Source organism: Squalius cephalus (assembly GCF_949319135.1).
Source record: "Squalius cephalus genome assembly, chromosome: 10".
NCBI classification, from domain to species: Eukaryota; Metazoa; Chordata; class Actinopteri; order Cypriniformes; family Leuciscidae; genus Squalius; species Squalius cephalus.
Window position 1 is genome coordinate 30625999 of NC_137131.1, and position 13006 is coordinate 30639004.

Sequence of the window (13006 nt, forward strand, 5' to 3'; positions counted from 1 at the left end):
TAAATGACCAAATGTTCAAAAAGTTGGCAGAGAGGGGTCATGTTCGGGGAAACAACATAATTGTTGATAGGCTATTTTTCGGGGCCATGAGTTTAATGCGCAAACCTGCGTGACCATATAGCAACTATTCAGAAATGGAAATTACGAATGCATTAATATTTTGTTTTGAATTTAAGAAAAGTCGATTGAATATTTACAGGTTTGTATCTCGTTATTATTTTCAGAATAGTAAAGTCTTTGTAACCAACCATAGTGATCAAATATCGAAGCTATCTCTATCTAATAGGCTACTTCAAAGATCAAATCAAATTATTTATTGTTAAATTTTGTAAAAATTTCTGTAGCCCAAAAACATAAAAAAAATAGCTAGTAGCCTACATAACTTTTTAATTTGTATTATTATTATCATTCTTTCTTTCTTTTTATTATTATTATTATTATTATAGGCTATTGTTATCATCATCATCATCAGCTGGCAAACCATTATGGAGTCTATTTAAAGGGAATGATTGTGGCGAGGAGTTTGGTCAAACTATGGCAGTGATAGCCTACAGCGAATATAACGGGTTGAAATAAAAGACGGCGCCGTCCACGGAGACATTTCTATGTGCACTATTTCATCCGTGAAAACCTTAGTCCCCTGGCTATAATGTCAGAATCTGCAATTCAAAATAAATTTTGCCTGCCACGGCAAATTCAGCAGCTTGTGGATTAACGTGACATTCATACATTTAATAAGGTTGCCCCTGGACATGATTTTATGGAGGTAGGCTTAAGACTACCACCGCTTAATAGAATAAAAAAAATGTTTCTGTTGCTGTCAGTATTGTTTTTGGAAATTAGGCTACATTAAAATGCAATGGTCTCGTTTCAAAAGCATTGGTCAATATGCTTGCGTTGACTTCACTGTAGCCTATATGTGCCCTGCTTCCTTTCTGTGAGTTCTGACCGAAAAATGGAAAATATCAAGTGCTTCCGTTTCAGAGTCCCTGTTTCATGTTTGTTAGCACAGGACATTTTACAAATCCAGACCAAACGATGTTACGGCCATGTCCGGAATAAAGAGTAGCCTATCCATGTCACACAGTAAGATTTAGGATTTTGACCATATACCTCGCAGTCACAGACGTCAGTGAGCTATACTTATTGTATTTCGCCACAGGGTGTCACTGTGGCCTCAACCTTTCGCCTTCGCTTACTCTGAGCTCGATTGCTATGTCTGAGGTAAACCACGCCCTCCTCATTACCCTATGCAGGAAGAAATGTAGGAAGAAATAAATGAATAAATAAATAAATGTAGAAATACATAAATGTAGAAATAAATAAATGTAAAAATAAATAAATGTAGAAATAAATAAATGTAGAAATGAATAAATGTATAAATAAATACAAGAATAAATAAATAAATATGGAAAAAAATAAATATATACATAAATAAGGAAATAAATGTATAAATAATTATTTATTTTCGTTTTTTTGCTTTTCTATGTATATTTATTTATATATTTATTTATTTTTACATTTATTTGTATATTTATTTTTGTATTTTTTTTTTTTTAAATATTGGCAGCTTTGGAATTCCATACATTCGGACCTGGTCCAAAACAGCAGACTTGTAGGCTATTAATAGTGGATACATACAAGCAGATGACAAATACGTTATAACCGTAATTAAACTACTAAACTATACCTGTTCCATCTCTATATAGCACTCTGACTCTGTAGGCATTATTGTCCGACTCGAAATGAACACCGTTACTGAGAGTTTCTGATATTATCATCATTCCGTGATGAAATTGTCCTGAGAGACTGAGCGCGAGCTCATGAAGCTCCGCCCTCTGTGCCGTGCAGCAGCAGCTTATTTGCATTTAAAGGGCACACACTAAAACAGCGCGTTTTTCTGAGCCCCAAAAAATGACAATTTAAACATGCTGTAAAAAATGATCTGTTGGGTATTTTGAGCTAAAACTTCACATACACACTCTGGGGACATCAGAGACTTATTTTACATCTTGTGAAAAGGGGCATAATACGGGACCTTTAAAGTCCAACTGAAATCAAAATGAACCCTGTTTACTTTGTTAGTGCATATTACTAGTCTTGAGGTGAAAAATTAATCCGTGCAAGTTAATACACAGAAAAAAATTGTTTGCCGTCGTAATCTTTAATCAAAGTCTGAAAAGTTACTTCCGGTCTGGAATGGCGTTCCTTCTCTGATGATGTAGGTTTGACGGCTTGGTTTGGGAAACGCTTAACCACTCCCCTCAAACCGTTAGTCTGCTATGAGCAGAGATGGAGAGGAGGAGCGCTAGAGTAAAACCCTGCCCTCTGTTCAATATTCCGTTTCACTGGGAAATACGTCACAACACTGGAGAAAAGTCGTTTGCAACTTCCGGTTCTCGCGGACTTTAAGATGTTGGTTTTCTGTCCCTAGGTGGAGCCTTTGTCAGGGTTGGTGGAAGGAGGCATTACTTTAACCGTTTCTGGGTCTAACTTGGGACAGAAAGCTCAGGATATCCTTCAGTCTGTGACTGTTGCGGCTGTTCCCTGCACTGTTATACCACATCTATATGAAATATCCACCAGGTATTATCCACCACTTATTACACTGATTAAATAATATTTGGCCATTTGTTTTTGTTTCCCTTGTGTCTCATGCATTTGTGTTTTTTCTTACCCTCCATTCTTTAGAATTATATGTACAACTACAGCCAGTGGAGAGGAGAAGTCTGGTCACATCTCAGTGAAAGTCTCTGGTGGAGGCTTTGGCCTGTCAAGTCAAAAATTCAGCTACCAGGTTAACTTGCATTTTACTAATAACTAGCTATGTTTAAAAAAATGACTTACCATTTTTAATTTTGTTCAAAAAACATATGACTTTGTCTTCCATTCTGGCCACTGTATATACAACTCAGTATAATGAAAGTAAAGTATTTAACAAAAAGCACCAAAGAATATCATAAAGAATAGCTTTGTGTGCGGAATAGATATAATGACTTATATTTCGGCCTGATTGTCTCAAAAACGTACCATATGGCTTCAGAGGATTTGGATAAATAGCACATGAGTTGTGTGGACTACTTTTTAAATTTTTTTATAATACTTTTATTGTGTCCTTTTTGAAGCTTGAACACTCTAGTCCCCATTCATTGTAATTGCATAGACAATAGTGACCAGTACATCTTTCAGAATGTCTAATTTTATGTTTCATGGAAAAAGGAAAGTCAAACAGGTTTGGAACAAATGATGAGTAAATGATCTCTTTATATATAAAGAATAGTAATTTTGCACAGTTAAATCACTTGCCCCTGTGCATAAAAGATCAGACTTTTGAGCCAAAAGAAGTTTTGTGGGATAGAGACAACATATTTAAGGTTCAATTTCAGTGTGTATACAATACATATTGTGCATTGATGCAGCTTAAAAGGTTAACTCTAAGGTTTCACCACATTCTAAAACATTGTAAATGCCTAAAGTCATATCTTACATCCTCCCTCCCTCTGTTATCCCTCCATTTCTTGTTTGTCATCTGATTATTATGTGCATTGGAGCATTGTTGTTATGTGAAGATGGTTGTTGTGGAATTGCTGTAGTTTTTTAGTTCTTGGATGCAGAATTTCCTCTGATTGTATCTCTCATCTCTCATCTCATCCCTTAAGGACCCTAAGCTGATAGAAATCTCTCCTCAGAAAGGGCCACGGGCAGGAGGAACAACTCTGACAATCACAGGCAGAAATCTTTTGACTGGTCGTGTTACTGATATCAGTGTCCTACTAGGGAATGTGCCCTGTTCGTTGTAAGTGCTACGCATCACTGTGGAAAACCGTCTCCTGTAATTTGGTGTAATATGAGTATTGTCTGTGATTAGGAAGTTCTTTTATCCCCTTCTATCCCTCTGCAGAATATCAAGTGTTCAGGAGGACACTATTAAGTGTCTGACTGGTGCTAGTAACGGGACAGGAGAGCACAGGGTGACTGTGCGGTATGGAAACATTGAGCGACATCTCCATGCCAGTGGCTACTACTATACCCCTGACCCCAACATCACACATGCCATGCCCTCTAAGAGCTTTATCAGGTGTGTGTTTGAGTTTTACCAGACTTATTACATTTACAATTATTCATTTATTTATTTTATTTATTCAAAGTGACATAAAGTGACATTTAATGAATACAACAAACTTTACTTTTTTGTCTGGCTGACCCTAAAATGTGCAAAAAAAATCTTATAGACTTGTATTAAAGTTGGTCTGTGTCTAGGAGCTTTTATTTTAAAATGGGCTTTATAAAAAAAGACTTTTGTATGCGATTTTTCTCTGCTCTTGTAAATCACTTAACATTTCTTCCTTACTGCAGCGGAGGGCGTGTAATTAAAGTTTTGGGACATAATTTGGATGTGGTACAGAAGCCTCGGATGCAAGTAATGGTGGTCCCTCCAGACTCCATTCCCCCCTGGAAGAAACGCAGGCGACGGAGAAAAACTAGGAATGTAACAGATATGGAAGTGCAAGAAGCAGACTGTACAGAAAACACATACTGTTCATTCAAAAAGGTGATTTTCATTTTAACCTTGCTAAATCTCAACCTTACTTAAACTACACACAACACAAACTGAAAGTTCAATAGCAGATCTATACTCGGTTTATAAACTGAACGCACAGATTACTAAATAGTTCCCTCATTTCCTGCCCACAGATTAATAACCCATGCCTTCAATTTCACAATTTTTTTTTTATTATTGAATTTTATTGTTTGGCTTTTTAAATTTTCCAAATAAAACACTTACATTCACCAGATTGGTCCAAAAAAGGTTAATTATTAAAGGAGCATCTGCAAATGACTAATAACTAGTAAATATAAATTTAAAGTACATGAATACAATTCACAAATTTGTAGCCCCTCCTCGAAATCTCTCCCCACTGCTTCATTCAAGGCATCAACTCAAGGTGTAAACAAACTGGTTGACATTAGATTATTCATAAATACATTATGAGCTGTTCATTTTGTATTAAGAACCACAATATGATTTCACATATATGACGACTATGGTGAGTGGATTGGTTGGCGATTTGGTGTTTTCTAATCTTATTTTGTTGACTCATACACATTTATTCATTTAGCAGACTCTTCTATCCCAGGTGACTTTGAAGTCTCTTTGATTTTTTTTAGATTTTTTTTTTAGTATTATAGATTAAAATCTTTGGTGAACAGTCTCTAAAGTTAAACATCATATTTTGGTGTATTTGTCAACTTACACAGTGTTGTCTCTTTCTCTTGTTTTCGTTTTCTCTGTAGTTTGAGGAGCACTGTGAGGTGAAAACCTCCTCTCTGTTGTTGTGTTGGACCCCTGGTGTAGACCCTCAAGTAGTTGGTGGTCATATGCAGGTTGAGTTTTTGTTGGATAACTTGCGCTTTGACTTTAACTCTGTCAGCCAATCACCTTTCACCTATGAGCCAAACCCAACCCTGCACCCGCTGAACCATGGTGATCCCACAAAACCATATCGCTACAAACCTGGATCAGTCATATCTGTGGAGGTTAGTGGGGCTTTTTCTGTTGTAATTTTTTCTGTTTTAACAATCACGCTGGACCTGAGGACAAAACATCCATAGAACTGTAGCACAGGCAGCCAATTTTTCATCTGTTACAAGTCCCAAATATTTAGGTCAAAATTCAAGTTTTGGGCAAATGTGATATAAAGCAACCTCCCCCCCACAGTATTTCAATCACTAAAAATAGCGGTACATTCTAAAGTGCTTAAAGGGATAGTTCACCCAAAAAATACTCATCCTCATGTTGTTCCAAACCTGTATGAATTTCCTACTTCTGCTGAACACAAAAGAATATTTTGAGGAAATCATTGACTTCCATAGTATGGGGAAAAAATGCTATGGAAGTCAGTGGGCCCTATCAACTGTTTGGTTACTGACATTCTTCAAAATATATTATTTTGTGTTCAGCAGAAGAAAAAAAAATCATACAGGTTTGGAACAACTTTAGGGTGAGTAAATGATGACAGAATTTTTATTTTGGGGTAAACTATCTCTTTAACGTCAAAAACCCTTAAAGTGCCTTAATGTACTTAAACAGTGATTGTAAAAGATCAAATTCAGTATACACCTTACTGATAATACTTATACGTACAGGTGAGCCAAAGAGCCCGGAATATGAATGCAATTGGCTAAATGTTAAAGTTTTCTTTATAATAGATTTCTTTGACGCAACGCTTAACATGAAACTTTGCTATACATAGTAGTATGCATCATCAATAGGTTGTATACTGAATTTGGTCTTTTAATATCACTATCTCACTACATCAGTATTTAGTACAAACCTGGGAAAAACAACTGGTGGTCAATGGAGCCTTGTTTTGCCCTCCAAGTGGGCATTCCTATAAGGATGTGATGTCACACAAAAACTATAAATTCAAAGGCATCTTTTTTTTTTTTATATTTAATTTTTTTTTATTATCATGACAGTCAATATTGATTAAATTGGATGGACTAATTGTCTCATTCCCATGAGTCTAATTGTCCAATCTCAGCATTCAGCGGTCATATATTTCCTAGTATTCACTTCATGGCAACATTTATCCTGTTGAAACTGAAACGGGTGCTACTTTCATGTCCTTTGTATCACACTGCCGGATCTCTCATTTCATACAAATGGAACTGGCACCATCTTGCATCTCAGTTATCAATTGTATTGAAAATGATCTCAGGGGACTTCAGGATTAATATTACTGCAGTTTTTGTCTTTTTGCTTGGTTGATTGTTTTGTACATTGCTTTAAAATAACATACAGGTCATTATCGTAAAATATATGCCCTCAGGGTGGTGCAAGACTCTCCGGTAAATCCTGTTGTCAGGGTTTATTTTTCGATATTAACTAGGTCACTTTACATTATCACCCAATTATTACTTATTACTCATGTTTAAAAGCTTAATCTCATGTTTCCTCTTTTAACTTTTTCTTGTTTCCCTTTTCAATTATTTCCGCAGGGTGAGAATTTAGACTTGGCCATCTTTAAAGAGGAAGTAGTAGCGCTGATTGGTGAGGGGGTTTGTACTGTTAAAACTTTGACACATAATCACCTTTATTGTGAGCCACCACCCCAGCAGCCCCCGCTCTCCCTCAGGCATGGACGCAAGCGAGAGGGAACTGACGCCTTTCCAGAATTTATAGTAAGCCTGAAGCCAACACCCTCTCAACACACACAGACTGAGCTTAACCCTATAAAGCTACTGTATTAGATTCTGTACGCACATTTCTTAGGCTAACTCTAAGTTATCAACATGATTAAAACTTTGCTTAAATTTAACATTTAATTTAATATTCAACAATAATATTGATCTGCCTGCATTGATACCACTATATGAGAACTGATCTGAGCTGGGTGATGACATCACAGTTTTCTCCAGAGCGGCTATATATATAAATGAACTAAATAAATAACTTATTTACAACAAAAATGAAACCTCACTGAACTTAAGCTGGACTGTGACACTATTTTCTTCTGGAAACAAACTTTGTTGCATTATTGTCCTGTTATCTCTATAAAGATAAAACAATCTGTATTGTAAAAAGCGCTATATAAATAAATGTGACTTGACTTTGCTGAAAAGTCTGATAAATTTGACTTTTGAGGAATGTTTATATGTACATTTCTCAATCGTCATTATACTGCTTTGCATTATTTATTTTTTACCCCCCACAATAAAAACCACAGAGGTTTAATCAGAAAACTAAGCATTTAAATATCATCTTACTAAGACATATTATTGGGAGATACAGTGACAACAATGAAATTAATATTTTCATAATATAATCATAATATGAGCCATAAAAGCCTGATGTATCAAATTTGGTACTCAAGACGTATAATGTTTATATACATAGATATAAAATAAATTATATACATATAATATAAAATATAGATTTTGTCTAAAGGTTCAATAAATGTTCCATTTAAAAAAAATGTTGGACTATTATTTCATATGTCAGGCCTTATAAGGTTCAGGTTGCACCTACATCATCTTTTCTGAAAGTGTGATTGTAAACTTGCATTTTTTCAGTGAATATTGTATTGCATGAACAGTGGTGTATAATAGTTTGTCTGTCTGTATTCAGGTGCATATGGGAAATCTGAACTTTTCACTGGGACAAGTGCAGTATGATTCTCTTAGTCACTCCATCTTTCCACTGGTGGCACAAATTGGGGTTGGAGCAGTTGCGTCTCTTGTTGCTCTTATTGTACTTATCATCGTGTTTATATACAGGTGTGTATGAAATGTAATATGAAAGAATGTGCTTATATAGTGCTGTGAAAAAGTTAGTACCCTATAAAGAGTGTAGCTTTTTTTCAACATATTTGGACATTGGATATGTAATTATGACTCCGTAGCATGTACATTTGCTACCTATGGCCAGTCCATTCCTGAATGCAAGAATAATGCAATAACTAATTTTGGAAACATTTATAGATTGGTGTATGAATGGAATTTATTTTGTGTTCTCTCATTTCTCTTAGGAGAAAGAGTAAACAGGCTCTGAGAGATTATAAAAAAGTTCAGATCCAGCTGGAGAATCTAGAGACCAGTGTGAGAGACCGCTGCAAAAAAGAGTTCACAGGTAATTTACAGGTACATTTAGGATAAGACCAGAGGACAGTTATAAGATTTTAATATTAAGTTTAAGAACAGTACCCGTCTAACTCGTCATTCATAAAAAGAAAATATACACCTGCTCCAATGATTTATGTTTATTTCACAGTGGTTAAAATAGCAAATAAAATTATACCATTTGGAAATATTAGTCGAAACATAGCCCACTTGTTCCCCAGCTTCCGTGGAGTTGATTTAATTTTGAAATATTTAAACAAATAAAAAATTATCTAGTGCAGTATTTGCCATACATTTTTTTTCCCAAAAAGTCCCTCATGTAAGCCTGACCTTCGTATATTTCACTCTTAAATCTACTCAGACCTGATGACTGAAATGATGGATATGTCGAGTGATCTGGTAGGATCAGGAATTCCTTTCTTGGAGTACCGTATGTATGCCGAACGCATCTTTTTTCCTGGACATCGTGAGTCTCCACTTCACAGAGACCTGGACGTGCAGGAGTGTCGGCGGGCCACGGTGGAGCAGGGACTCATTCAGTTATCTAATCTCCTCAACAGCAAACTGTTCCTCACAAAGGTAGTGGAAATAATAGCTTTTTCCTTACTTTTGAGTGTATTATCTGAGCTTAGAACATCTTTTAACTTGACAGCATCTTATAATGCAAAATGTGTGGTGTGAGACTCTGAAAACACAGCGAGATATGGCGCAATGGCCAGAAACGTCCATCTGATGCATGCGTACTGTACAGACAGAACAACAGTTGAAAATGTCACAGATGGCACTAAAGATGGCACTACTCGGAACCTATTTGTTTAATTACACTGTAGCAAGGACACCTCAAAATACAGTGTAACTGCTATTTCACAAAACAGATGTTTACATAATCCACATGAAAAAATAACTTAACTTACAAAAATGTCCCTATTCAAAAGTTTAGATGCGCTTGATTTTTAATTCCTTGATGATCCACAACTGTTTTGTGATAGTTGTTCATGAGTCCCTAATTGATTCAAAAATCCAGGACCTGCACAATCTTTGGTTTACTAGTGTGAGTGTCTTCTGCGTATGTGAACCCTTTCCAACAGTGACTGATTTTGAAATTCATCTTTTCACACTGATGACAACTGAGGGACTCATACACGACTATTACAAAAGGTGCAAACTAATTTACTAATGCTCAAAAAGGCAACGCACTGCATTAAGAGCCAGGGGTGAGAACTTTTTTAACAGGATGATCAGGTTAAATTATGCTTATTTTGTTTTATTGGAATCATGAAAATATCTTTTATAGCTTCTGAAGGTCAGAACTTATTTTTTTTTATTAAGACCTTTAAATAGTTGTGTATGAGTCTGTGAATGAATACACTAACATAATAACTAAATGATAATGCTTTCCACCTTTTTATATTTATTCTCTCATGTTTCTTTCCTACAGTTTATCCACACTCTTGAAAGCCAGAGGACATTTTCACCCAGAGACAGAGGGTATGTGGCATCTTTGCTCACTGTGGCTCTTCACAGCAAACTAGAATACTTCACTGACATACTCAAAACCCTGTTGAACGATCTGGTGGAACAGTATATTGCCAAGAACCCTAAACTCATGCTGCGGAGGTAAGAATGATGGATTAACTGACATTAGAAGTACCAATATGAATCAACAAAAGTGACTGTATGATTGAGGCTTTAATTCTCTTTTCAGAACTGAGACAGTAGTTGAAAAGCTCCTGACCAACTGGATATCCATCTGTCTCTATGCCTTCTTAAGGGTGTGTATGAAAATTGGTGGGATTGTTTGGTTTTTAATACATATATCTACAGTGGATACAATTTAATATTTGTAGATGAGACATTTGGAATTGTTTTATTTTGATGTCACAAATATGCAGTTCTGAAAAATATGATTACAGTTACCAATGTAAAATACTTGTCTAAGAATGTAATCAACCTCTTGAGACCCAGCAAGATGCACTATGTTGTGCATTAGGATTGAAAAAAACAACAAAATTTTTTTTGGTACCCATATGTTTTAATTGAAATTCACTGAACTAGGAGAGTTGCTACCATAGGATAGTTGAGAGAATTATAAAATAATTTCTTAGTGTTTTATTGAGTAGATTATCCATGTCATATTGTCATAAATGATTGTATTTGTGCTCTCTGTGTTCAGTATTCTGCTGGTGAGTCTCTGTACATGCTCTTCAGAGCGATTAAACACCAGGTGGATAAAGGACCTGTGGATGCAGTGACGGGCAAAGCCAAATACACCTTAAATGATAACCGCTTGCTGAGAGAGGATCTGGAATATCGCACTCTGGTTAGAATGTCTTTATACAGTATACAGTATTAGGTCATCAGTCTAATATGGTAATCAGTGTTTCTGCCAAAAAAAAGCATCTGTAAAAAACTTTTTTAATATTACTGAAACACTTTCTCCATCTTATCTCCAAATTGTGTCCACTATTAGTTAGTCACTATGTTCGTTTACACTTCAATTTAAGGTGTTTCCATCCAAAGTTGCAAATTTAACTTGTGCACAAAATTGGAAAATCGCATAAAACATTAATGAATTAAGTACCGTTTTCACCCCATGTGTTCAAAAGAACTAAATCGTCACTCAATGGGAAATTGGTGAAGAAAAATCTGTAATAAAAATGGAAGTAGCTGCAATCAGGGAAACTACTTTGGATTTTGTTTATACTTGCTCACATGATCTGTTAAGGCAAAGGCAAATTACATTTTCTTTTTCGCATTGAGTAATTTATTCAGTAAATGTGTTTCCATCGAAGTTTATTTGCATGTCATCTTATCGGATTAAAAAAATATCCACCTCAATTGAGCTGCATTTTTTACATAGCCATATATTATGTTTATTTTCTTTGTTTTTTTATTAGTTTTAAGTATAAGATAAACAAAGTTATAAAAGAAGATATGTGGATGGAGATAAACAAAGTTATAAAAGAAAATATGTGGATGGAAATAAAGCTACTGTTTTAGTGTACTTACACAAATAAGAACTGAGTAATATTAATTAACAACATGTACTTTAGAGTTTTAGAGATTAGAGTTCAGTTTAGGGTTAGTTGCTTGTTATTATGCATAATTTGCTGTTATTACCATAGTAAGTACAAAGACAATGTAAAATAGTGTAAACATTAATATAGATTTAACATGGTTCTACCAGTAAGTTTCCTAAACCAGGGTTTCTGTCTTCTGAGTATTGTAAGGGTGGTTTCTCTACTAGGGTTGGGTGTCATTTGAATTTTGACGTTTCGATTCCAATAAGAAAAAAATAAAAATAAAAAATTATTTTTGCAAAACATTTCGTTGCAGCTGAATACCATGAACAAAATTCAACCGGCTAAAGAAGACGTACACAAGGAACTTTTGCCTATGGTTTTAACAAAAATACCACAGCAAAACTACCCTAACTAATATAAATTTCAAGCATTGTTAAAGACAAGTAAACACAATAATTAAATTTAACAAATAAACAAATTAGCAATAGCACAATGGAGCTGAAGCAATAGCACAAACGGCTGAAGACGCATCTTTTTCGGCAACACTTGATCCATTAATACTAACACTTTATCTTCTATTCTATATCATTTATCTTTATAAAAATACAAAAAAAATACACGTACTGTGTTAGATTAAACTGGGAGGGGTCATAGCACTTGCATATTGTTGTCCTATTGTTAGTTTCACTGCTTCTATTGTTCTCATTTGTAAGTCGCTTTAGATAAAAGCGTCTGCTAAATGAATAAATGTAAATGTAAGCTCAAATAAATACAACTGAACAAAGATACAAATGAAAAACAATATGGTCTTCGCCCTTTTAGGGCTTGGGCCCTAATAAACAGCATTTTAAGATTTTCAGGTATGTCTAGTATTCAGGCACAGAAACTGTAAAATAACACTGCACTTTATTTATAAAATATAGAAATATTACAAATATATAGTTACAAAAGTTATTCAGTCAAGATCAGAGAGTGAATTTTCTCCGTCTTTTGTTTTTTGATTAATGTTAATGACGCAAACGGCAGCAGGAATATTAGCTGTCACTTTAAGACCGAATTCACTGATGCGTTGTCTGTTAATGTTCCCTTAAGATGAAACCGACTGTGTTTACAAGGATATTTTGACATAATTAATCATTTTGTGTGTATTTGTCCATTCAAGTGCAAGAAGATGCGAAAGAGAACTCAGTTCAGTACTGCGCACTATATGAGAGGCGGCTCTTTGTGTGTGCATGAATGGTTTAAAATTTATTTATTTATTTTTATTTATTTATTGTTTATTCACAGAACAACAAGTTCCTGTAAAAAGGACTACCCAGAAGCCATACCGGCTTATAAATAGGGCCCTTCAAGACACATAA

General features: G+C 35.0%; 2 protein-coding genes across 3 annotated transcripts in view; one reads left to right on the forward strand and one right to left on the reverse strand.

The window, feature by feature from the left end:
• The window catches only part of thumpd3 (THUMP domain containing 3), a 200770-nt gene that overhangs the window by 66288 nt on the left and 121476 nt on the right, over positions 1–13006 (reverse strand). The window lies entirely within an intron of this gene.
• The window catches only part of plxnb1b (plexin b1b), an 83336-nt gene that overhangs the window by 50916 nt on the left and 19414 nt on the right, over positions 1–13006 (forward strand). For both annotated transcript variants that reach the window (XM_079883277.1, XM_079883278.1), the window contains exons 16-28: positions 2435–2586; positions 2692–2797; positions 3660–3796; positions 3902–4078; positions 4357–4552; positions 5296–5538; positions 7003–7185; positions 8132–8280; positions 8532–8632; positions 8984–9201; positions 10061–10239; positions 10328–10394; positions 10796–10942. In XM_079883277.1, the coding sequence (XP_079739403.1) occupies positions 2435–2586; positions 2692–2797; positions 3660–3796; positions 3902–4078; positions 4357–4552; positions 5296–5538; positions 7003–7185; positions 8132–8280; positions 8532–8632; positions 8984–9201; positions 10061–10239; positions 10328–10394; positions 10796–10942 (2055 nt within the window). The remainder of the gene's footprint in view (positions 1–2434; positions 2587–2691; positions 2798–3659; positions 3797–3901; positions 4079–4356; positions 4553–5295; positions 5539–7002; positions 7186–8131; positions 8281–8531; positions 8633–8983; positions 9202–10060; positions 10240–10327; positions 10395–10795; positions 10943–13006) is intronic.